The following is a 26,046-nucleotide window of genomic DNA, read 5'->3' as shown; positions in this document are numbered from 1 at the left end:
AAGAAATTGAGTCCTAGTATGCTTGGCTGCTCCTTTCTGCTGTATTGTAAACTTCAGAAGAGCATGATCACTTGCGCCTAATGATCCTTCCACTTCTACCCCACTAACCAGGTCATCAACATTGGTTAGGACCAGATCTAAAATGGCTGTTCCTCTTGTTGCTTCTCCCACTTTCTGGACAATGAAGTTGTCTGCAAGGCCAGTGAGGAATCTGATTGACCTTATGCTCTTGGCTGAGTTTGACATCCAACAAATATCCGGGTAATTGAAGTCCCCCATTACTACTATCTCCCTTCCTTTTGCATGCTTGGCCATCTGTTCCAGGAAGGCATCATCTGCGTCCTCCGTTTGGCTTGGGGATCTATAGTAAACTCCCACAATGAGGTCTTTGTTATTCTTCTCTCCCTTAATTTTGACCCAAATGCTCTCACTTTGGCTTTGAGGTTCTAAATCTTGGATCTCTTCACAGGTATACACATCCCTGACATATAACACCACTCCTCCTCCTTTCTTGTCTGGTCTGTTTCATTGAAATAGATTGTATCCCTCCATTATTACATTCCAATCGTGGGACTTATCCCACCAGGTTTCAGTGATGCCTATTATGTCATATTTAGTTTGCTGTACCAAGAGCTCAAGCTCATCTTGTTTATTTCCCATGCTTTGCGCATTAGTGTACAGACATTGAAGTCCATTAATCATTCCCCCGTGTCTCTTATTTAAGGATTTTTTCCTCCCACCACTAGGTCTGCGTACTGTTTGCTCCATTTGGTCTATGACATTTGGATGATCATCTTCATCAATTGATAGACTCCTACCTTCAGGAGCACTGTCTCCCTCCCCCACATTAGTCAGTTTAAAGCCCTCCTGATGAGGTTTCTGAGATTTTTGGCAAAAACATTCCTCCCAATCGTTGTGAGGTGCAGCCCATCGCTTGCCAGAAGTCCATCTTCAAGAAACTGTAGTCCGTGATCTAAGAATCCAAACCGTTCCTGTTTACACCATTTGCGAAGCCAGCTGTTCACTTCCACTATTTTCCCCTCTCTCCCTGGGCCACTTCGTTCAACTGGGAGGACAGATGAGATGACAATTTGTGGATTTAATTGCTCCAATTCCCTGCCCAGAGCCTCGTAGTATCTATGGTTTTTTTTTTGTTTTTTAAATAATATTTATTAATATTTATTAAGAGTTTCAAGATTACAAAAAGAGAAGAAGAAAAAAGAAGGGAAAAAATACATAAAAACCAATGCAATAACACAACAACAAAGAAAAAAAAGAAAAATACAAATCCCATATTACATATCTTTATCTTTCATTTGCTTGTTTCCTTGACCTCCTCACACCTCCCTTTTTGTATTCTAGCTTAATTAGTTATTTTAGCAAATTCTTTCCATCTTTTTCAATTTTTATTGAATAATTTATCTTGACAGTCTAACCTATTAATTAACTCAGCAAATCCTTTCCATCTTTCACTATATTCTGTTATTCAATTTGCCTTACTTTATTTAACCTTATCTTACCGTAAAATACCTTAAAACATAATGCTTATTTATACATAACTCCTTATATCATTTCTACTAAACCCAGTTTCATTCATTTTCCCTAATATTCATTAATTTTACACTAATTCCCAAAATAAAAGCTTTTCTTTATAGACTTTCTTCCAATTTTCATCCAACGTCCCTTCTTCCTGGTCTCGGGTTATGTCAGTCCTTACTGTCCATTCCATCTAGTCCATCAACCTGGTAATCTTATGTCCGAGGCTCTTAAATCTCTTCCATGCCCCTTCTGCAGATCTTCTTCTTGTTGTTTATACTTGCACTTTTCCTTGTCTTTTGTTGGTCTCTTTCTTGATTTCTTTCCTTTCTCATTGAGGAGTAGGTCTCTGGGGTATTCCAGCCCATAATTATCTCCATCTCCCCTCATCAGACCAGCCCATTCCCCACAGTCCCACTCCCCAGTCATCAATATAATCCAAAAAATATTTAACAGCATATTTCCAAGTCCCTCCAAAGTTAAGAGCCTCCTCAGCTCCAGGCTCCCCCTGGCCCACTCCAAATTCAATCTTCCAAAACAGCGGCTTATGCTCCTGCAGGGCCTCGGATCTCTCAATTTGTATTGCTTGAGGTGCAACCGCAACCTCCTCCGTTATCATCTGCCCTTGCACTTGCCCAGTCGAACCAGTTTCCTGAGTTGGTCCCTGTATGATTTTTGTGTCAGTATTCCCTGTTTGTCCACATTCACTGACTACAACAGTCATCAAATCCAACTTCTCATTCATCAAATCCATCTTCTCATGCAACTGCTCCAACAAAGCATTTGTCTTACAAAAAGCAAGCACCAAAACTTCCTCCCAACACATTTTTATTTAAGGTCAAAAGACTGGTCCCACGATCTTAATCTCGCAGCTGTAGAGTCCCCAAATAAACTGCAGTAACAATTTGACAAGCTCCCTCTAGAGGAGACAATTTCTATTTGTGTCCATCTTTTAAAAGCATGTCCAACAAAAGAAAGTTACTTTCAATTTTCAAATATTTTGTTTCTTTAGAATGCAAAAGGCAACATTGGAATCAGTTTGTTTCTCTTTTTTAGCTATCTGTCAAAATGTTCTATTCACAATCAATGGACGTCTCCAACAATTTCTGTCTCTGACACCCCGTTCCCAGGTTTGAGACGGTGGAAACTTATTTTTCTTTACTCCCTCTCCTGCAGGCTTGAACAGTCAAATTCCCCCCCCCTTTCTCCTGCTTCCAAGGGGTTTTTAGTGGTTATAAATGAAGGAAATTTGACCTTTACAAACAACTTTCCAGGCTATTAGCTTACAAGGTTTTTGCTTCAGTCTATTTACAAAAAGCGGAAGGCGGACTTCCTGTTTTGAACCTTCCCAAATTAGGGTGTTTCTTGATCCATTTTTCCGTTTCTACTCACGGGTACTTGTTTCGAGTCCAATTGTCGACAGGAAAAAGTCAGCACTCTCCAGCAATGGCTATGCGGCTTCCCTCCGTGAAAGTAGCAGTCAGTTCACAGCACCGCGCCGCTCACCCCTCCAGAGCCCCAAAATGGGGTTCCCTGCGAGTAGGGGAGGCGCTCCTGGTGCCCTCTTTTGATCTTCTGGAGGCTATTGCTTGCAGTGTCATTGGTTCCCACATGAACCAAGAGGAAGGGGTATTTGTCAGTGGGTTTTATGATTCCTTGCAGTCGTTCAGTTACATCTTGGATCTTAGCCCCGGGGAGACAGCACACTTCCCGAGACATCTTGTCAGGCCCACAGATCACTGCTTCTGTTCCCCTCAGTAGGGAATCCCCTATCACCACTACACGCCTCCTCTTAGGTCTGGTCGGGGTTCTTCCATGAGCTGTCTGTTCCAAGGTCGCCTGCACATTCCCTGAGGACTGACTTTGCTGCTCGTCTTCATATACCTGATCGACTGTAATGAGGGAGAGATCCTCAAATGGAGTCTGCTCTGTGTCTTCCATGCTAGGGGAGAGGACCTCAAAGCGATTGTGTATTTCTAAACAATCAGAGCAAACCCTGGGCCTCCTACTTCTTTGAGTCACGTTTCTCCATATATCTGGCTCCTGTGTTGGTGAACTAGCCTCCTTCTCAGGGGAGTCTCCTGTCTCCTCCTTGGTGGAGATGGTGTGCTCTGTTGCTTCCAAGAAGAGCTCCAGCTCTCTAATTCTTTGGAGCGTAGCTACACGTTCCTCCAGTTGCTGGACTTTGTCTTTTAAGAGGGCAATCAACATGCAATTGCTGCAGGTAAAGCTGCCTGCAACCTTTGGCAAGATGGCAAACATTGCGCAGGAACCGCAGGCGACTGCAGCTGTTCCCTCACCCTCCATCTTGAGAACGTGTCGTTGGGGGTGGCTACAGGACAAATAACTCCCCCCCAAAAAAAACCTAGGTCTCCCCCAACAAACGTTTGAGACTAGCTCCCCTAAATCTAAAAGATGGATCAAACTGCGTGCGCTGCTGCCCTGCAAGCTCTGATAAGCTCCTCCCACAGCTAATCACCTGTCTCAACAGAAACCCTGCCCCCTCTGACCTTTGCACAGGGAGAGCAGCTAATCAGCCACAAAGAAACACACACACACGAAAACCCTTTTTGCTCCTTCTTCAGCTGCTGCCCTGCAAGCTCTCAAATCAATACCTCAAGAGAGTGGAATTAGACAAAGGTGCAAAAATGTTTACAAAGCATGGGAGCCAACCTGAGCCCCAAATGCAGAAAAAAGAAAGGTCCTATTGCCGCTGTGTATTTGTTCTTCTCTCCTATCACCAGTATACACAGAAGGAGAAATTTTCCTGCAGTCCTCAGCAACTTATGACCTAGGACAAATTTTTAAGTTGGTGCTGGTCATCAGGGCCATCTTAAGCATATCTGGTGCCGTGGTCCCTCCGGCACACACACACACACATTTCCCAGAGTTGTCCACCTTCTTTTAGGGAGGACGGCACTGCTGGAGGAGGCGGGCAGCGGCTGGAGGGCGGTTCCTCCAGTGGGGAAGAGGCAGAGGCTGGACGCGGCACCCCCTGGCTCAGCTGGCCGCTTGGTGCTGCGGTGGCCACAGCAGATGGAGGCTCTGGGTGTGGCGCTGCTTTGGCATGGCAGAAGCAGGCGAGGGCGGCGAGCTGATGCTGGGAGGTCCAGCCTCCACCTCTTCCCTGGCGCCCTTCAGAACTTGGTGTCTTGGGCCCCGCGGCACTAGCCTCTATGGGTAAGACGCCCCTGCTGGTTATGGACTACATACATACATGCACCTGTGGATTTAAAAAAATGAATGAAGAGGGAAAGAGCATTGGACAGTTTTATCTTATTTTAGCTCTGTGACTAAAACCTTGGCATCATATTATATATATACACACACACACACACACACACACACACACACACACGAAGCTGTGATCTGCAGCCATTACCAAGTGTTTCAAGCTAGACTCCTATTACCTATCAGGTCAAACCTGTGAGTTAGAAAAGAGAAAATAAAAGCCAGTACCATTTTACAGCTGCAGTTAGGATTGTGATTGGAAAATCCATTGTCATCTTCTTTTAAGTTTGTGGAACGATGAGTGTCCTGTGCTTCAATGCAATTGGGGGTGGGGAGCATTTTCTTATTTGGTTGGAAGAATGGAAGTATTACTGTCCAGCAAGGATCTGTCCAATAGGATAGAACATTATTTTCATCTGCCCCATCCTTTTGCGCTGCAGGGCAAGAATGCCACCGTCCCTGAAGTGCAGATCAAACCCAAAGCGGGCCATAGTGCTGAGAAGTGGGCAGCTGCAGAGTTGCATCCCAAGCTTGCAAATGGAAGAAGAATGCAGCTCTACCCCTCTGGAGGCTGGATCACAGATGGGGTTGTTGGGGGAAGTCTGAGCAGTTTCCGGGCTGGTGAATTTTCTAAGTTCTGGAAAGTCCCTGATGCTGAAATTGAAACAAGAATCCTTAGTTGTCTCCAGATGCTTCTCATGGTTAGAATACAGCAAAAACAGAGACCATCAGATTGCACATTTATGGCAAATTATTTATTTGCAAGGTTTCATGTTTGTAAGAGGAATAGCTAGCTTTTTGACTAGCCTAAGTTGTGGGAACTGCCACATAGTCTCTACGGATTAAGTCAAAGTCCTCTCTCTCCTCAGCCCCAATTATCTGTATCTGTAAATTGGACAAATAATGTATTCAGTCTCTCCCAAATATAATTTGCCTTCTAGACTTCTATTTATCAGAGTCTGTAAACCACCTAATCATAAAAACTGCTAAAGTCAAAAATTAAAATTCAGCTTACCTAAAAATACAAAATAAAAATAGCAATTATAGAACAACCCAAGACTCTGCATTAGCACCTTAGGAAAATGAGAGAGCTTTATTACGTAGATCCAACATTCCTGGCAACTTCAAAAATATTAATTAGAACAGACCTACAAGCCAGGGATATTTAAAAAAAAACCCAGTAATAAAAAACTACAGGTAGGGCTGAAAAGATCAAATCTGAACTAAATTTTAAGATGTGAGAACAAATGATCACTTTCAGTTTTCTACTTATCCAGGAATTGAGACAAAGTTCACATAGGATATGCAGTGTCTTCAAAATGCTGCAGGTGTAGCAAAATACACCCTTGCACAACTCTCTGATGGAAGGGGGTGCACCCCCATGCATCAGAAAAATGTTGAGTGAGCATGCTCTTAATGGGGAGAAGAGGGTTTTTTTAAGGCACTATTTTACATTTGCTGGTTAAGCAGCCATAATCAATGCATGGCTAAAAATAAATACTTACCAAGTTTCACTGAGAGCTTCTGAAGATACCGTGTAACATCTTCTATATAACTTTGACAAACCTTCACCATCTGATAGACTTCATCCAGCTAAGGAAACAAACATTTTAAAGGTCAGAACCCAACAATGGGTTTCATCTGGATATTCCTAGGATTTGCTTTTCAGAAGAACATCCAGATCTATTAAGCAACAGAAATCAGAAGCCACCTTTCCATGGCGAGTGGACCCTGTCACCTTCTGCTCCATTTAAACCTTAATTCTATCTATGTTTTTAGCAGTTTTTACCTTTAAGCCGCCTTGAGCCCCGTCAGGAAAAAAGGCGGGGTATAAATAAATATATAAAATAAATATATAACTGTAACAACACCACAGCAATTGTGGCTAGGAGCCACGGATAGCCTTATCCTCTGTGAATTCTGCTAATCCCCTTTATGGCCATCACTACAGCTTGTGGTGACAATTTCCATGATTTAACTGTGAACAAGGTCTTCCTTTTGTTTGCCCTGGATCTTCAAGCATGACTCACCACTAGCTCCATGTAGTCAAAGACCTCTCCTTGAGAATCCAGTATTTTCTGGTAGTCTGGCTTGGCTTGAAGCACATGGGCCTGGGATGCCCCAGTATAGCTATAAGGCTCCTCTGGCACTTGCTTCAACTTGTACTCCTGTAGCTGCCTAAAAGTCAAGTTTCAGTGCTTAATAGCTGAGCCATCCAGCATACTAACATCAGGAAGCAAGTTTATAGGCTCATATCTGGGGGCGAGGCAAGGCAAGACAATACAGCCCAATAGACTGATCTAGCATCCACATTTGTATTAGCACTGTGAGCATGCCGAGAAGTTCACATATATAAGTGTGTAACTGCCTTCTGGCAAACATGATGAGCCTGCTTTCATCATGGTAAGAATAGTCCATGCAATTGCATGATAATCCCTGCCCCTTGGCCGGCTTCACAGCTGAATTGCTTGGTCAGAGTGTTGCTGAGGCACTATAATTGTCCTGTACCTCCCCTGCCTCCCCACCACCTTTTTCTAGCTACAAACTTGGAACTAGGAAATGAAGCAAGGAGGCATAAGGTCAGGAACAACTAGAGAAGGCCCTGGCAACCACAAATTTTGACCTGGGTACCAAAGACAGGCATATATTGTGGACCTCTGTCCGTATTTAGTTCTCTTTTTGCACCCCCCCCCCCGCCTTAAGCTTCTCAAGTTTCTTTTCACTGAGTTAATTTTACAGCCTCTGGGTTACTTGTGCTCTGCTCAAAGTTCAATTTAGTGACCACCTCCAGTTGCTTTGTCAAAGGGAAGATGGTCACTCTAACCTGGATATATCCTCTGCATTTTTCTGGTAAGACAGAAGCAGTTCCTCCCAGGCTTGATCCTCTGCAGAGAACCTGGAGAATGAAGAGAAAGACAACAGACTGTTTCCTTTAATGCTAAGGCCTGAGCACAAGAGCCCTTGTGGTTTCCAGCAACTAATATTCAGAAGCACACTTCTTCCAACTGTGGAGGAAGAACATTGCCTCCAGTCCGTGAAGGCAGAACACAACCTCTTTCATAGATCTAATCCTCTTTCAAAGCCCTCTGAGTGAGTGGCCATCACTGCCTCCAGGGGAAGAGAGCTGCATATTTTAACTATGTGCCGTGTGAAGGACTTTCTTTTATTCAGCCTCTAGTACGCCCTACAAGCAGGGCAGGAGTGAGTAGCTTTGCTCTGACGGGAAAAGATTGCACATAAATTATACTCCTCCGCAAGTTATTGAGAAGTTCCAAGATATATGAATAAAATATTCAAAATAAAATCATAGGTCATAGAATCATAGAGTTGGAAGAGACCACAAGAGCCAACGAGTCCAACCCCCTGCCAAGCAGGAAACACCATCAGAGCACTCCTGACATATGGTTGTCAAGCCTCTGCTTAAAGACCTCCAAAGAAGGAGACTCCACCACACTCCTTGGCAGCAAATTCCACTGTCAAGCAGCTCTTACTGTCAGGAAGTTCTTCCTAATGTTTAGGTGGAATCTTCTTTCTTGTAAGATTCCAGGTCTTACCTGACTGTCGTCTCCTTTAAGGCAGCCACCATGGAATTCAGCACCGGATCTGCTAAGCCCCTAAAATAGAAAGACTTAAATGGTTATGAAGTATGGCAGAGGGGCTCCTCGTAACTTCAGTGTAATTCTGCGGTGTTGTACTGTGGGCCCACAACTAACGCGAGGGTTACGTTCCAGGGATCGCACCTGGAGCCAAAATCATGTTTAGTCAAAACCCATTCGGTTCAATGAAGGGTGGCATTGCCAAAGTCATTTTTCCTGGAAGCCTGCTCCCTTTCTATTTTTGTTGTTGTTTTTAATTACCATGTGTGTATTTTATTCACACGTTTTTGTCTTATGCTGGTCTGCAACCTTCATAAAGTTTGATGATTACCATGTGTGTAAAGCTGAATGCACACAAATTAAATGTGTGCAAATTGTGGGTTTACTGTATCTGGTGCTGCTCACAGGCCATTGCCTGAAGCTTAGCTGAGATTTTACTAGCCGGAGTGACAGCTTCATGTGATGAGGTGAAAACCAAGAAGGCAATCAACCCAGGATTGTGTTAAGTGCACGATTGGGACGAAGGGCAAGTAGCCATTACCCCTGGGAGTCCTCAAGGCATTTTTGCAGAGTTCCATCTAGTTTGAGTTTCTTTGTACAGTGGTTCAGATCTTCTGAAAGTAGGTTCACTGAAGGTAGAGATAAAGAGAAATCATAGTAAACAAAAATTCCATGTGAGGGGCCAACTTAATATGGGCTGAAACAGTTGTTTTTCATCTCTGTTCCAGGGAGCAAGTCAGCGTATTCTATGTTATATGTTCACATAATGTGACAGCAGGGTCAATAGCTCAATTTGAACCTCTGGCTCTCTCTCCTTGCATGACTACAACTCCTATCAGCCTTATATGGCCCTACTAGCTGAGGCTGACGGGTGTTGTAGTTCAGCAACTTACAGAGTGCTGAAGGCTCCCCACCCCTGGAGTAAACAGTACCAGGCAAACGGAACCATGGTCACCTAGCTTAAGTTCATTTCATATTCCTAGCTAGAGCATTGCGTGAACCAGATATGCACCCCAGAATATACCTCAGAATTCCCTGCAATGAACAGAGGTTCCAAGGCACACAGGAATACAGAAAGTTTCTGACATCTTTCCCCATTGGGGATTGAGACTTAGACCTTCTGCATGCCAAGCAGGGTCTCTCCCTCGGAGTCAGGGCCTTTCTCTTGAGGCTTTTCTCCACAGACAAGTCAACATGGAAAAGTGTTCACTGAAGGTGAAGAGTAAGATAGCCAGTGCATTTTAAAGACTGACACGGGAGTACAGTGAGCCTGCAACAACATGGGGGTTAGGTTCCAGGGATCACACCTAAAGCCAAAATCATGTATAATCAAAACTCAATGGGTTCAATGGCAGGTGGGTTGCCAAAGTCATTCTTCCCAGAAGCCTGCCCCCTTTTTTTCTTTTTTTTTGCCACAGAACTAAAGCTGAATGCACCCAAGCTAAATGCACATAAGTTGTGGACTTACTGTATTGCACAGGATTTCCTATGCACCCATGGTAGATCCTTAACAGATGGCCCTAGCTTTCTCAATTACTTCACCAGAATTGAAGTTCAACAATTTAAAGCAATGGGGTTATAGGGAAAGCAAAGGTGTATAACAGCAACAGTGTACTACTGGCCTGCGTCTTTTGCAAAGCTACTTCAGCTCCGGGGCAGTCATGAATAATTTTTAGGCCCTCAATAAAACTGACTTCCATGCATCCTTCAGCTATGCCACACTTTGTTTAAGTCAACTGATGTTAAGACCCACCTTTCTGTTCAAAGGTTTCAGGATCAAAACCTTCAGACTGCTTTAATGAGCACTCAAGTTTCCGGGCAGAGTACTAGGAGGGAGGGGAAAGAAAAGTATTTGTAAGCGGGGGCATTTGCTTCCATAGTGTTCATAGCATTCAGATAGAGAACTACTAGAAGGGAACAAGGCAGATATCAAATAGCACAAGAAAAGAGGAGCCACCAGCAAAAAAACCAATGCAGGCTTTTCAGCATTGTGGCCAAGGCAGCATCTTTACTCACAAATGCCCTTTTATTCTCTATACCAGGAATGAGCAACCTGTGATTCTCCAGATGGTGTTGCATGCTGATACTGTTGCAAACCGCTTAGAGTGTTTTTTTGTTAAGATAAAACATCAGTTGGGCCATGAGGACCCACATAAAATTGGTTTGGAGGCCCTCAAGCAAGTTAACCTTCTTAGTCAATGCTAGGTAACAGCTCCTGTGTCTGGCACATCTCTCTCTGGGGCTCTGGCCCTGCCTAAACCTGCTGCTGGATTTCCATCAAGCCTCAGATGAAGACTGCTGGCTGAGGCACCACACTCAGCACATTACTGGGCCATTTTTTAAAAATATGAGACAGCAGACAAAAAGCTTTCAGATGCAAGGAATGCCAAGCTTTAAAGAGTTCACAGTGCCCAAGTTTGGGTGTAGAAACTCAGAAATAGTCAAGTGAAGTTGGGATCTGAGCCAGAGCTCCACAGGCATATGAAGTGACAGGTCAAAGAACTTTAAGAGGGCAGGTGGAGCCTCCAACTGCGGAGACCGAGGTTCTAAAGCTAATTTTAATACATTGCACCTGCCAGTTGGAAGAGGAAATCCACTCCAATGATGAGGGGAAAGCATGACAGAAATGGATAATTAGAGGACAACATCAGCAACATACATGGCATTTACAGCAGTGAAAAAAAAGACAGGCACAACACAACAGCTACGTTTGCGTCCCAGGAATCTTACAATCTAAAATTTGGGAGTGGAGACCACAAGGTAGACTGAAAGACATTGAAAGGGGGTGGGGGCAAGGAATGAATAAGACCAGTGATTTTTTAGTTTACTGATTTTCTTAAGTCATCCCACCAAAAATACAGAGAAGCAAACTTAAAATCCCTTATCCGGGAGAAAATCCACTAAATTAAATAGGACTCACTTCTGAGTAGATATGGTAAAAACGACACTGTAAAGCCACAATTAAAGCCTCATACACTAACATAAAAATGAATAAACAGAAATAAAGCCAATTTTATTCTATGCAATTTGGGTCACCTAATTTTTTCTGTGACAGACAGTAAAACAGGCAAATTTAAAATCCTGACTCAGCAAAACCATAAATAACTAAAAGCCATCTGTAAAATAATAATAATAATTTAATAATAATTTATTATTTATACCCCGCCCCCTGGCTGGGTATAGATAGACAAGATGTAAACTAAAATCCAGGCATAAAAACTGAAGAACTGCCAAACTATTATTTTGCAGAGACAATAATAAAATAGTATCAGCAATGTTACGAGATCTTCACCTGGTGCCAAAGATACAGTAAAGTAGGTGTCGGGTTAGCCTCTCTAGGGAGAGCACTCCAGCTAATGTGTGTGGTGGTAGTACGTGTGACTGCTGAATGCAGTTTCACACACGTTAGCTTGGTTTTACAGAAACACGTTGCAGAATAATGACATTTTTATTATTTGTACCCTGCTATCTAACTATATGAAGCCGCTGGGAGAGATCATCAGGGCGTTTGGGCTGGGTGTTCATCAATATGCGGATGATACCCAGCTCTACCTCTCTTTTTAAATCAGAACCAGTGAAGGCGGCGAATGTCCTGTGTGAGTGCCTGGAGGTGGTTGGAGGATGGATGGCGGCTAACAGATTGAGGATGAATCCTGACAAGACAGAAGTACTGTTTTGCGGGGACAGGGGACAGGCAGGTGTGGAGGACTCCCTGGTTCTGAATGGAGTAACTGTGCCCCTGAAGGACCAGATACGCAGCCTAGGAGTCATTTTGGACTCAGTTATCCATGGAGGCGTGTGTTCAAGGCTGCTACTAGCTCCATCTGGTTCACAGGCTGAGACCCTACCTCCCCGCAGACTGTCTTACCAGAGTGGAACATGTTCTGGTTATCTCCCGCTTGGACTACTACAAGGTGCTCTACGTGGGGCTACCTCTGAAGGTGACCCAGAAACTACAACTAATCCAGAATACGGCAGCTAGACTTGTGACTGGGAGGACTTCCGGGTTAGCGCGATCGACTAATGGCGGATTCCCTCTGAGCTCCGGAGGGAATCGGCTCCGCAGGATTGGGTCTTGCCGCTGCGGCAACGCGGGGACCCTCAAAAATCACAGGCGGTGAAGCCTGTGAGCGTGGTGACTCGGCGGGCACCATTTGCACCCCCCAAGCTGCGAAGGAGCCTTTTTAAAGGCTCCGGAACAGGGAAGGGGTGAGCGGCGCGGTGCTGAGAGTAGACTGCTCCTTCTGCGGAGCGAAGCCGCATTGCCATGGTCGGAGAGCGCTGACTTCTTCTTGTGAACAATTGGACTTTAAAGTAACAACCCGTGAGTAGTACGGAAATTGGGATTCTTAATTTTTTTCTACGAATTAGGCACGAGTGGGGAAGGCTTAAACAGGAAGTCAGGCCCCCTCTTTGTAAATAATTTAAAGCAAAGGACTTGCTAACTAAGGTCGAGAGAATTCTTTTTTTTTCTTTTTTGGTAAAAGACTTTAATTTCACGGTTTGGCATTATAAGAAATCGTACTGGAGGATAAAGAACTAATTTTGAGAGCCCCCCCCCGCGGAGCCGGGAGTGCTCCGCGAGAGAGCCTGCTGATGAGGTATTGAAGAGTTTGACAGCTGTCAAATTAGCTGTCAAGACGGAAAAAGGAGAACTTTGTTTCTGTGGTTTCTGCTGGTTATTTTTGTTACAATTTGTTGAAAATAAGGAAGAGCTGATACTAACTAACTTGACTTTTGGATTTGAACTGAAAGAAACATTTAAGGAACCAAAATCCCTCTAGAGGGGGTTTTGGGACATTACAAGAATGGCTGGAGGAGGGAAAATCCAGGCTGAGTTGGGCAGAGTATTTGTTCTCTTGGGAAAGTTACAAGGCCAAATTGATGTTTTGGCTACAAATGTTACAACTCTGGACTTAACAGTAAATAACTTCATTGAATTTGATAAGGATTTGAATCAGGAAGCCTGTGCAACTGGACAAACAGAGAAACTCGAGAGATTCGAGAATTTGGAGGAGACATATGTTGCTTCTGAAGAAAAGGAAGGAGGAGCTGTAATTTCGCAGATGTCAAAAGAGAGTTTGAGGCCTGATATGATGACAACAAAGGAAAATAAAGACTTGATGAGGAAAGTCTGGCCTGAATTGGAGATTGAGAAATGGAGAGATCTTCTTATGAGATCTGAAGACCTAAGGATTACAAATTTGATTAAGGCGGAAGTTAGAGCTTTGGGGATTTTTGGACGTTTGCTCTACTTTTAAGTATGGAGGTCTGGCTGGAAGAAACATGGATCCTGTTGGGCCGAAGGTTCTCCGAGATTTAGTGTTCAATATTAAGGACTATCAAAAAGACCGGCAGAGAGGAACTGAGAGAGAATTAAGAGCCTCAGACGTGAGATCTCCAGGCTGATAGTAGATCAAGACTGATGGACACTTGTTGGGGGCTGAAACCGAGAAAGGGGGGGTGGAGTCTGGGAATCCAAAGGGTTCATAATTACAATTTAATCTGTTTTTATTTTGTTTGTTATTAGTATGAAAATTGGGAAATTCGTGGAAGGGAATCTTGGTCGATCTTAGAAAAACTGTTTTAAGAATAAGAATTGATGGATAAGTATTGATGTTTAAGTTTGGATAAGGTAGAATTGGACTTTAAAATGAATTAAATTAAATGAAAATAAGGTTAGCAAAAATAAATTGAGGAAAGGGATGAAGGAGAAAAAGTAAAATAATATGTTAAGATAAATTATTAAGTTAAAGTTGAGAAATAAGTAATACGGATTTGCTGAGCTAATAATTTGAATTAGAATACAAGAAGGGGAGGTGTGAGGAGGTCTGAGAAATAAGTCAAAAGAAATTAAGCAATTGAAATTTTATGTGTTTTTAACTGTTTTTAAGTTTTGTATTTTTGTATGTTTGTTACTTTTTTGTTTGTTTGTTTGTTTTATTGTGGAAAAAGCTAATAAATATTAATTTTTTAAAAAAAGACTTGTGACTGGGAGTGGCCGCCGAGGCCACATAACACCAGTCCTGAAAGACTTTTTTTAAAAATGAATATTTATTAGCATTTTCAAAAAGGACAAAACATATAACAAAAACAAAAATAAACAAAAGAATACAAAAATCCAAAACTTAAAAAAAAAACAATTAAAAACACCTGACAGTTCAAATACTTATTTTCTTTTAACTTGTTTCTCAGACCTCCTCACACCTCCCCTTCTTGTATTCCAATTTAAATTATTGGCTCAGCAAATCCTTAGCTTACTTCTCCATTTTAACTTAATTTAATTTATTCTAACATATTATTATTTAACTTTTCTTCTTTCTTCCATTTCCTCAATTTATATTTACAGACCTTATTTTCATTTAATTTAGACCATTTTAAAAGATCAATTTTAACTTAACCAAATTTACACATCAATATTTATACCTCATTATTTTTTCTTAAACATTTTTCCTAAAGTCGACCAAAAATTTCCCTTCCACGTCTTTCCCCATTTCCATACCAATAGCAAAGCAAAGTAAAAATAAAACAAACTATATTTATATATCCTTTGGATTCCCAAACTTCACCCACCCTTTTCCCGGTTTCAGTCCCCAACAAAAATCCATCAGTCCCAATATACTGTTTAGCCTGGAGATCTCACGTCCGAGGCTCTCAATTCTCTCTCAGTTCCTCTCTGCCGGTCTTTTTGGTAGTCTTTAATGTTAAACTCCAAATCTCGAAGAAGCTCCGGCCCAACAGGATCCATATTTCTACCAGCCAGACCTCCATATTTAAAGATAAAGCTTACGGGGTACTTCAAATCTTGTTTTATACTCCTTTCAAGTCCAAATGTCCCCCAAGCTCCAGCTTCCACCTCCAATTCAGGCCAGGCTCTCCACATCAGATTTTTATTTTCCTTTTTTGTCATCATGTCAGGCTTCAAAATGCTGCTCTCCTTTAACTTCTGCAAAGTTTCAGCTTCTCCTTCCTTTTCTTCAGGGACAACATCTGTCACCTGCTCCATATTGTCAAAGCTCTCTGTTTTCTCTATTTGTTCAATTGGATAGGCTCCTTGTTTCAAGTCCTTATCAGGTTCAACAATGTTCTTTACTGCTAAGTCCAGAGTTGTAACATTTGTAGCCAAAACATCAGATTGGCCTTGTAGCTTTCCCAAGAGAACAAATACTCTGTCCAATTCAGCCTGGATTTTCCTTCCTCCAGCCATTCCTGTAATGTCACTAAACCCCTCTAGGGGGATTTTAGTTCCTTAGTATTCCTTTCAGCTCAAGTCCAAAAGTCAGGTTATTTTGTATCAGCCCTTCCTTATTTTCAACAAATTATTACAAATTAACCAACAGAAGCAACAAAAACAAAGTTCTCCTTTTCCGTCTCGACAGCCAACTTGACAGCTGTCAAACTTTCCAGTCTTTCATCAACAGGCTCTCTCGTGGGACATTCCCGGGTCCGTGGGGGGGTGAAACTTCAGCTCCCAAAATTAATCTTTTTATCCTCCAGCAAAAATTCTTATAATGTCAAAACCGTGAAATTAAAGTCTTTTACTAAAAAAGAAATGATTCTCTCGACCTTAGCTAGCAGGTCCTTTGCTTTAAATTGTTTACAAATGGGGGGGTGGACTTTTTAACCCTTCCCCACTCGTTCCTGATCTGCAAAATTTTTCTTTAAAATTCCAATTTCCGTATTACTCACGGGTTGATGTTTTAGAGTCCGAATGTTCCAAGGAAAAAGTCAGCGCTCTCCGATAATGGCTTGCGGCTTCACTCCACAGATGCAGGAGTACTCTCAGCACTGCGCCGCACCCCATACCCGTTCCAAAGCCTTTAAAAAGGCTCCTTCACGGATTGGGGGGGCGCAAATGGTGCCCGCTGAGTCACTACGCTCACAGGCTTCTATGCCTGTGATTTTAAAGGTCCCCGCGTCGCCGCAGCGGCAAGACCCAGTCTCTGCAGAGCCGATTCCCTCCAGAGCTCGGAGGGAATCCGCCATTAAACGATGGCGCCAACCTGGAAGACCAGTCCTGAAAGAATTTCATTGGCTCATAGTATGTTTCTGAGCACAATTCAAGTATTGGTACTAACCTTCAAAGCTCTAAACGGCTTCAGCCCAGTATACCTGAAGAAGCGTCTCCACTCCCATCGTTCAGCCCAGTACAGTGCTGAGGACCTTCTGGTAGATCCCTCACTACAAAATGTGAGGTTACAGGGAACCAGGCTGCACCCGCCCTGTGAGATGCCCTCCCATCAGATGTCAAGGAAATAAACAACTATCTGACTTTCATATGAAGGCAGCCCTGTTTAGGGAAGTTTTTAATGTTTGATGTTTGATCGCTTATTATTATTATTATTATTATCATCATCATCATCATAAATTCTGCTTCTCGCAGTGAGGGAACCACCAGAAGGCCCTCGGGAGATGGACCCCGATGTCCGGGGTGGAGACACTCCTTCAGATACACAAGGCTGAGGCTGTTTAGGGCTTTAAAGGTCAGCAGCAAGAACTAATAAAGAGTAGAAAGGAGAGCGTTTTTGTGAGACAGACAGCCTTACCCGGAAGCTGGAGTGGAGAAGTTCCACCATTCTGTCTGTCTCTGGCAAGTCCAGGCTGATTGCTTTACTCAGTTCTGAAAGTTAAGCACAATACCACTTAAAGTCCAATAACACTAGCCAGATAATTGATAATTCAATTGTGCATTTTTAACATATTTTCAGTACTGTACAGTACATTAAATAGTTGCATAATCAAAGCATACCTCATTGCTAAGCTGTAACCATTTGCCATCCACCACAATTTTATCGCGGGTGGAGCTGTGGGTAAAACCTCAGCGCCTAGGACTTGCCGATCGCATGGTCGGCAGTTCGAATCCCTGCGGCGGGGTGAGCTCCCATTGCTCGGTCCCAGCACCTGCCAACCTAGCAGTTCAAAAGCACCCCCGGGTGCAAGTAGATAAATAGGAACTGCTTACTAGCGGGAAGGTAAACGGCATTTCCGTGTGCGACTCTGGCTTGCCAGAGCAGCTTCGTCACGCTAGCCACGTGACCAGGAAGTGTCTGTGGACAGCGCTGGCTCCCGGTCTCTAGAGTGAGATGAGCGCACAACCCTAGAGTCTGTCAAGACTGGCCCGTACGGGCAGGGGTACCTTTACCTTTACAATTTTATCAGACATGGATACAGACTGTTTCTTCACATCAATAACACTACTACAGATATCTCATCTGGCTCCCCATTATGCCCAGCATTTGTGACTGACCTGGCCTGCAATCCTACACACACTTGCCTGGGAGTAAGACCCACTAATCACAGGGATACTTACTTTCAGACATGTATAATAGCATTGCACCATTAAGAGTAACACATATGCCTTTCCTTAACACAAATTAGAGAAATTGAATCATCTTCTGGACCAATGAGGAGGAGGCCTGAAAGAGATTTCCCACAATGGATTTCATCCTGCCATTAACACAAGTCTCTACTAGTCCATGCAGGAAGTGCACTTTTTGGACATTGCAGTGCATCCATAACCACCACCTTATTGAATAACAAGCCACTTCCAGCTACCATCCAGAACACACTACAAGTGATAACCGATTAATGCCTGTCCAAAAGACTCACAATCATGTGCAGCACTGAACCCGGAAGTGACCGTAAACGTCACCAAAAATATCATTAAAAGGGCGTAATAGGGCAGGGTAAGATGTATGTGTGTTCCACCAATGTGTGAGGTGACAGGGAACAGAATCCTCACGCGAAATGGTCATCAACTGCACACAATCCACTATCTTCAGTCAAAACCTACAAAATATTATTTTTTTCTCCTGTTTTTCGGGGGGGGGGGGGCACACCTCCACAGTATCATGGATTTTTAAGGAAAAACTACAATACTCATCTAGGAAGTAAATAAAGATCAACAATGGGCACTGTGTCCCTATTAGTCACCTACAGTAGAAGCCCAAGTGCACCACTGCAAGCCAGATTTTCCTGAGATCAAATGAAACCATGATTTGAAGTGGTTGTGCCTTCTGGGGACCTGGTTTGTTAGGTATTGTTTGCAATAGCACACATGTAACATAAAACCATTATAAACACCAGGGAGGAGGAAGGGAAATCATTCCACAGAGGTCCGTGCTTCTGAGGTTGATTTCCAAATTGAAAATAATGGTTTGCAGAGAACAAGTGTTACATCTGTACCAGACCTGTGAGAGGTCTATATGTAGCTGAGCACATTAATTTTATCCAGAGAACAGAAAGGCCCTTTTTATGGAAGTACTGAGTCCAGTCAATGCAGGGTTGCATCTGTTCAGGGATAATACATTTAGCTGCTGCTGTAAGTAATGAATATTTATTCTATAGTTCCATAGTGATCGCACTGGTTGATGATCTTCAGCGGGCTAGGGACAAAGGTGAAAGCTGTTCCCTAGTTCTGCTGGATCTCTCAGCGGCCGTTAACACCATCGACCATAACATCCTTCTGGACCATCTAGAGGAGCTGGGGGCACTGTTATACAATGGTGTTATAGAATTATAGAATGCGGCAGCTAGACTGGTGACTGGGAGCGGCAGCCAAGACCATATAACACCGGTCCTGAAAGACCTACATTGGCTCCCAGTACATTTCCAAGCACAATTCAAAGCGTTGGTGCTGACCTTTGAAGCTCTAAACAGCCTTGGTCCAGTACACCTGAAGGAGCTTCTCCACCTCCATCATTCTGCCCAGATGCTGAGGTCCAGCTCCGAGGGCCTTCTAGCGGTTCCCTCACTGTGAGAAGCAAAGCTACAGGGAACCAGGCAGAGGGCATTCTCGGTAATGGCGCCCGCCCTGTGGAACGCCCTCCCATCAGATGTCAAAGAGATAAACAACTGCCTGACATTCAGAAGACATCTGAATGCAGCCCTGTTTATGAGTGACATTTGTTGGAAGCCGCCCAGGGTGACAGGGGGAGCCCAGCCAGATGGGCGGGGTACAAATAATATATTATTATTATTATTATTATTATTATTATTATTATTATTATTATTATTAACCTAGCCCCAGCTTAGTCGTGACATTATGCTGAAAACATACCAGAAACATCCATGTGAAGAGGAGGCAAAGACCTCCGGCGATTAGTGCCCAGCTTCAAACTGTAGCGATTCAAGGAATGACGCATGACTCGTGGGTTAGGGAGATGGCCAAAGGATTGATTAAACGAAGTAGAAGCCTGTCCTGATCCAGGACCAAGAATCTGCAGAGGTCCTTTCTTAGGGCTGGGGCCGTGGGCATCCCCTTCGTTTGGACTGGGGCTTAGATTGCATTTTCTCTTGCCAATTTCTGCCAACACCTGAGTGTGACTGGCTCCTGGGTCACTCTGGATACCACAGCTGAATCTAATGTTATCTGGCTCAGAAGCACATCCTGCCTCCGTTTTCTCCTGACTGCACACATTTTCTAGAAAGAAGGGAAAAGAGGAAACACTAAACAAAAAACTTGAAATACTATGAAGTGCAGATCCAAGTATACACAATGGCAACAAAGTATACAATGGCAGTTGACATTTAAATTAATGCATGAATTTAATAAATGCATGAATTTATTTTGCATAACAAAGGGTTTGAAGGTGCCATAGGAATACACTGTGAATCCACCAGTTTGAATGATCAAGAGGGTGAAGAGGAGAACTTTGGCTACCTGAGAACAGCTTCTATGCCAATCAGTGCCAAAGTTCATGTTGTAACACCATAGCATGTAATGTGTAGGCACACTAGTTCTAGTTCCTTCTTCCACAGGCACATCAAATTTATTACTGCAAATATAACATGCCTTTCAACCTACCAGGGGCAGTGAAGGCAGCTCACAAGATAATACAATGTAATCAAAACTATGTATCAGATTTTAAAAGCCAAAACAACTTTTTCTAAAAATAGAATTGCAGGATCATCAGCAGCAATGAACCTACAGTTGTAAATGTCTGGGAGTACAAAAAAGGGTTTGCAAAATGTCCAGGTGGGCCTCCCCAGGAAGATGGAAGGTTGGGGGGGGGAATCACTAAATGATATCCCTGCTTGCTTAATAGTAATCTGTCAGATTACCATCCTGACAGCATTGTTGTCTGGTTTAGTGCTTTTAATTCCAAAGCATCCCAGTTGAGGGAAGAGCCTCAACTGGGAAAGCAATGCTTATGAGCTGAAGCTGTACAAGTTTAAGGCAAACAATTTCAATCATCAATTTATTTGTTTTTATTTACTGATCTCCCCATTACCATCAGTGGAGTTTATTCCTAGGTTGCAGAGGACTGCAACCTAAACTGCAATTCAAGTGAGATTCTAAGAAGTCCTGTGGTGTATAGAGAGGATACAGATGGGAAGTATGAATTTGCTGCATAGATTCCAGCTTCTTACCTATTAGCAGAGTTTAGTTGGCATACTTTTGAGCTATCAAAATATTACATTTCCCCCTTCAATCACAATTTTATTTTTAAATAACTGGAAATGAACTGTTCAGTTTCTCCTGCCTCAGCAACAGAGCATCCATGCATACAGTAACCATGTAAAACAATTCAAAAACTATCAATTCCTTTACCTAATGCTGCAACATTTTTTCTATCTTCAAAGCCAGGCTGATTTTCTTTAGAAGAGTTCTAAACAAAAAATGAATATTTCTCATTACACATTATCTGATTTTTTTTTCCTCCTCACAGGATTCTACAGGTTTTGCAATGATGTAATCTTGCAAGATTTATTATTTTCTTCCTAAATTTCAGCCCAACCTTCAATGCTCAATGTAATAACTTGTTAAATCATTTAAAGCCTAATCCTGCACACATTTTACATGGAAGCAGTCCCAACAAATTCAGTGTGTTGTATCCGATGACATCCCATTAGTGCAAGGGTCTCCCTCCCTCTGAGCAACATGACTTCCTTTCCTTGCATGCCCACAGCTCCAAAATCTCCTCCGGGGCAGGGGCAAAACAGAATGGGAGGGTGGGGAGAGGAGAGGAGAGAGAGGTAAGTCCCATTGTGTAAAATGAAGTCCTTATGGGACAAATTCACTGGATACAACCCAGTAAAATCTGCACAGGATTAAAGCCTCAGATTATGGTTTACAAATGTGAAGGCAAACCCAAAAGCAACAATGATCCATCCACTGAAAAAAGCAAAAACCAATAACACAAAGAGCAGCTAATAATCCATACCTATGGAAAAAATAACCAATGCCTGGAGATTTAGTCAGCCATTGTGACAAGAAACTAGAAAAGAAACTAGAAACACAGTGTTTCAAACCGTGTTTATATTCTAGTATGGTTATAAATGCATCACATTCCCATTAAACTGCATTCCATATAAAAAAATTCCTTCCAGTAGCACCTTAAAGACCAACTATGTTAGTTCTTGGTATGAGCTTTCGTGTGCATGCACACTTCTTCAGATACCCACGAAAACCCATACCAAGAACTAACATAGTTGGTCTTTAAGGTGCTACTGGAAGGAATTTTTTTTGTTTTGACTATGGCAGACCAACACGGCTACCTATCTGTAACTACATTCCGTATGTGATCCATATCTGGAGCAAAAAGTGAGCATTTTAAAATTACCTCAAATAAGTTAAAAAAGAAAAGGCTACCCTTGAAGAAAAGATTAGAAATGCCTCCCTGCAACACTGTCCAAAATCAGTCGTGACCTCAAACATGATTAGTGCCCCAATTTCACATAATATACACATGTACCCAACTGCTCTAGAAGGTATTAGGACATGCTTTTTTTCAAAAAAGGGAAATGCATAGCCAGACCTGTCACTTGTGTTACAGATATACTGCACACTAAACACCCCACTTTTCTGCTACAAAGAAATGGGCACAGTATTGTCTTTTTGTCATGTACAGATACTTATTTTATTAACTGGCTCTCACACATTGGCCTATTATTATAGTAGAAATCGGACTGCCACCGTGTATGTTTTTAGCATAGCTTAATGTCTTTTAACAGCTGCAGCAACTGAACAGGTGCAGCATTCTCAAAAATGCTGTGCCTGTTGGGTTTCCAATTTTCTTGCAACTATTTAAACGAAGAATTCATCAGGAAAGCAAGTTAGCAACCCTAAGTATGGATTGCTTGGAATTTGTTATTGGGGCATTAAGTTTTATGCACTTTATAGCTGGTAAAGAACACTTGTGTTACCTGTTGGGTGATGCCCTTTGGAAGACTGTCTTCTTTACTGAAAAGTTCAACAACAACAAAAATTAAGCCTTGGGCTTCTACCCCATTGCTCCAATAACTCATGCACTGCACCTTGCATTTCTCCCACACCACATTCTGCTCCCACAACCAATTCACCTTCCACTTAACTTTTGCAAAGCACCTACCTGTTACACAACTGTTACACACCTGTGTTATCATTAGCATTTCCTGTAGTAAATTTTATTTATTTTTAATTATTCAACCCCATTTTTCCCCTCCAAAATGATGGTCAACACCTAATAAAGCCAAGGAAACAAAAAACAGCAGCAATGCAACCCCTGAGGTTGGTTGGCCTCCAGGAGGGAGCAACCCTTTCCCGTGGCAAGCCCTGTCCTCTGCAATTCCTTACCAGTAGCAGTTCCGCAAGAATCATCCCCTTGAAAACTTTTTTTTGTTTAGACAGGTTTTTACAATATGGGTGGTTTTTGTTTTTCTTTTTTAAAAAAATCCAATCAGTATTTATTGAGGCTTTTATTTTGCTTTTAAGGCTACTGCTGTTGTTTTTATTATTTGTGTTGTAGCCCATCTTGCTATACAATATATCTATGAAAGTGTAGGTTTTATCTACATTTGTAGATAAAATAACACAAACAGAATTAAAAACAGCATTAAGAAAAGCAAGAACACCAAGAGCAGCGCTCGCAATCGAGGCCCCAAGCAGCAACAGAAACAAACCCTTGCTTATCCAAATAAAGAGGGTCATAACCAGCTTCACTCAGAACAGCAGCGGCAAGTACAGAATGGCGCCCCGCCCGTTTCGCTGCTTCGCCTGCCTACTTGTGCGCCTCCCTCTGCATCGCTCGGGGTTGGGCTGGATGACCTTCTGGGATCCCACCCCCCCGAAAGGCGCGGCGGGCTTTGCCCTGAGAGGCCACGGCCTTCGCCGCCCGGGGATTGACTCCGTCGAACAGCGCCCCGCCCCCGCCGCCCGAAAGACCGAGGCGCCCCCGGCCGGGCTCCCTCTCGCTGCCCTCCGTCACCTGCCGGGACGAGGCGCCGCCGCCGCCGCCATTTCGACGTCGCCGCTGCCGCCAGAATCAAACTAGCCCGCCGCCACGCATGCGCGCCGGCGCCCCACCCGCCCACGGCCCCAGAGCCTTCTGGGAAGGTGCTGTTGGCTTACCCCGACGCATGCGCGTCTTCCTCTTCCCCGCCCCCTCGGGCGCGGTTGGGAGCCGCAGAGCTAGAAAGGCGCGAGAAGCGGCGAGTCGAGAGGGAGGCGGGAGGCGGGAGGCGGGGCCTGGGCTCCAGTGGAATCAGTCGCCGAGCCCGGGGCCGTCTAGCCCCGCCCCCCGCCAGGCAGGACCTGAATCCGCCCCCGACTGAGCTGCAGAGGAGGGAGAGGAAGCTGCCCCACGGCCACCCGGAGGCCAGGGCTGTGCAGCCCACGAGGCGCACGTTCGCACGCCGCCTCTGGAAGTGTAGCAAAACACACAGCCGGGAGCCAGGTTGGCACCCGAAGTTTGACAAGAGGGCAAAGCAGCAGACCTGTCAATCAACTGACAGCAGGATGACTTTAGGTGACCTTTTTTCCCTTCGGCCAACAGAGTGTCTTGCAAAGTGCCCCACAAGTCAACACTTTGCCCAACAGAGGAAATAAAGAGCTCCCAACAGAAAATGAGAAATTGAGGGTCTCAGTGTAGTTGTCATGCACGTTGCCCTTCCTCCCCTGGCCCCAGCCCCAGAAACAAAACATAGCAACAAACACAGAAGTGGCCAGGATTTAAGGGAAAGACAACAGCCTTGCAGTGCATTCCAATATTACCACTACAATGGTACCTCAGGTTACAAACACCTCTGGTTAGAGACTCCGCTAACCCAGAAGTAGTACCTCGGGTTAAGAACTTTACCTCAGATGAGAACAGAAATCGTGCGGCAGCAGGAGGCCCCATTAGCTAAAGTGGTGCCTCAAAGAACGGTTTCAGGTGAAGAACGGATCTCCAGAACAAATTAAGGTAAGTTCATAACCAGAGGTACCACTGTACAGGTTAGAGGAATGGTTGAGGCTCTCATATAAAACACACCTCAGGTTGATCTACTTACGCTTCCCTCTCAGCCTAAATCTGAACCATTCCAGTATTCTTTTATCAACTCCATCACACCCGAGCTCAACCAGAACAGAGCAGAAGGGCCTGGCCAGGGACAGGGTGTCCCATTTCACCACCTGAGGTGAAAGGATACCACCCCCTCACTTACCTGGGTTGTGCAGCTTCCACTGCACCTTCCAGGTTCAGAGGAGATATTGAGAGAGCCCTGAGAAATCTCCCCAGAAATCTCTGTTCATCCATGGTAGCAGGACCCCCTTGGATTCCGCCACCTGAGGCAGCTGCCTCAGTTTGCCTCCTGGGTCCAGCCTGCCTATTTTGGTGCTATCCAAACCAGCTAAGTTCACCAGCCACACATCACTGGCCAGGACGGATGCAGTGAACCACAAAACGTCCACAAAAACCACATTCCAATACCTGTTCTGGGCCTAAAGTTTTTTCCGGGGGAAATGCCTGGAATGGCAACATCTAAGAAACCCAAACCAGCGTGCTATTCAACTAATGAATTATAACAGTGCAGCTTTCAGCTCCCTGCCCTTTCCTCTCCCTGTGCGCCTGGAGGGGGATCCCCCCAACCCTCAGGGTGGACGCAGGGAGAGGGTGCGTAAATCACATTACGCACGTAAAGGTCATTCAGTAGAATAGCTTGTTAGCAGAATACTGCCCCAAATTCAAGTCACATTGTTGTTTTGGCCAATTTTTCTGGATTCATCCTTTAACTACAATGAATAGCAAGCCTGGATTCTGTGAAAGTTTGGGATCTTACTGCACCAATCCCATCAGCTACAGTGGCACCTTGGTTCTCAGACTTAATCCGTTCCACAAGTCCGTTCCAAAACCAAGGCGTGCTTTCCCATAGAAAGTAATGCAAAATGGATTAACCAGTTCCAGACTTTTACTCCTAAAACAGCAATTTAACATGAATTTTACTATCTAATGAGACCACTGATCCATAAAATGAAAGCAATAATACATTGATTGATTGTGTAATACAGTCACACAATCAATCAATCAATCAGTAGTTGAACTGGGCTCCACAGTGTCACAAAAACAAAAAGAACCGCAGAAATAAAAATGCAAAATAAATAGCAAAGACAGACAGACCTCAGCACAACACTCAAAATGGAAGCATGGCACTCAAATCAGAAGCGTAACACTCAAACCGGAAGTGTGGCACTCAAAACGGAGCATGTTCAGCTTCTGAAAAAAAGTTCATAACCCAGAACACTTTCAGTTTGCAGAGTTTGGGTTCCTCATTGTTTGAGTACCAAGGTGTTTGAGAACCAGGGGACCACTGTATTCTTGTCTGTCTTTGTATCCCACCTTTCCTGCAAGGTGCTCAAGATGGCTTAGAGTGTCCCCTCTCCATTTCATCCTTGCAACAACTCTGTGAGGTAGGCTAGGCTAAGAGTGAGTGACCAGCCCAAGGT

At 43.7% G+C, this 26,046-nt stretch overlaps 2 protein-coding genes across 3 annotated transcripts in view; both read right to left on the bottom strand.

The window, feature by feature from the left end:
- Positions 1-4,135, bottom strand: part of LOC310840067 (uncharacterized protein) — a 437,006-nt gene extending 432,871 nt beyond the window's left edge. For both annotated transcript variants that reach the window (XM_083729248.1, XM_083729247.1), the window contains exon 1: positions 3,978-4,135. The gene's annotated coding sequence lies outside the window, so the exon portion shown is untranslated. The remainder of the gene's footprint in view (positions 1-3,977) is intronic.
- An 857-nt stretch (positions 4,136-4,992) lies between these two features.
- DSN1 (DSN1 component of MIS12 kinetochore complex) lies at positions 4,993-23,672 on the bottom strand. Its single transcript, XM_083729237.1, has 12 exons — positions 23,552-23,672; positions 22,512-22,548; positions 20,917-20,974; positions 19,423-19,785; positions 16,910-16,983; positions 10,117-10,189; positions 8,905-8,992; positions 8,322-8,381; positions 7,592-7,663; positions 6,798-6,945; positions 6,273-6,360; positions 4,993-5,421 (listed from the first exon to the last, which is right to left on the bottom strand). The coding sequence occupies exons 1-12, from the start codon at positions 23,581-23,583 to the stop codon at positions 5,324-5,326; spliced, it is 1,191 nt and encodes a 396-aa protein (XP_083585363.1). The 5' UTR covers positions 23,584-23,672; the 3' UTR covers positions 4,993-5,323.
- Positions 23,673-26,046: the final 2,374 nt, after the last annotated feature.

This window comes from Podarcis gaigeae, assembly GCF_964106915.1.
Source record: "Podarcis gaigeae genome assembly, chromosome: 2".
Lineage (NCBI taxonomy): Eukaryota > Metazoa > Chordata > Lepidosauria > Squamata > Lacertidae > Podarcis > Podarcis gaigeae.
Note: the sequence above shows the minus strand (reverse complement) of the source record. Positions and strands in the feature narration are given on the sequence as shown.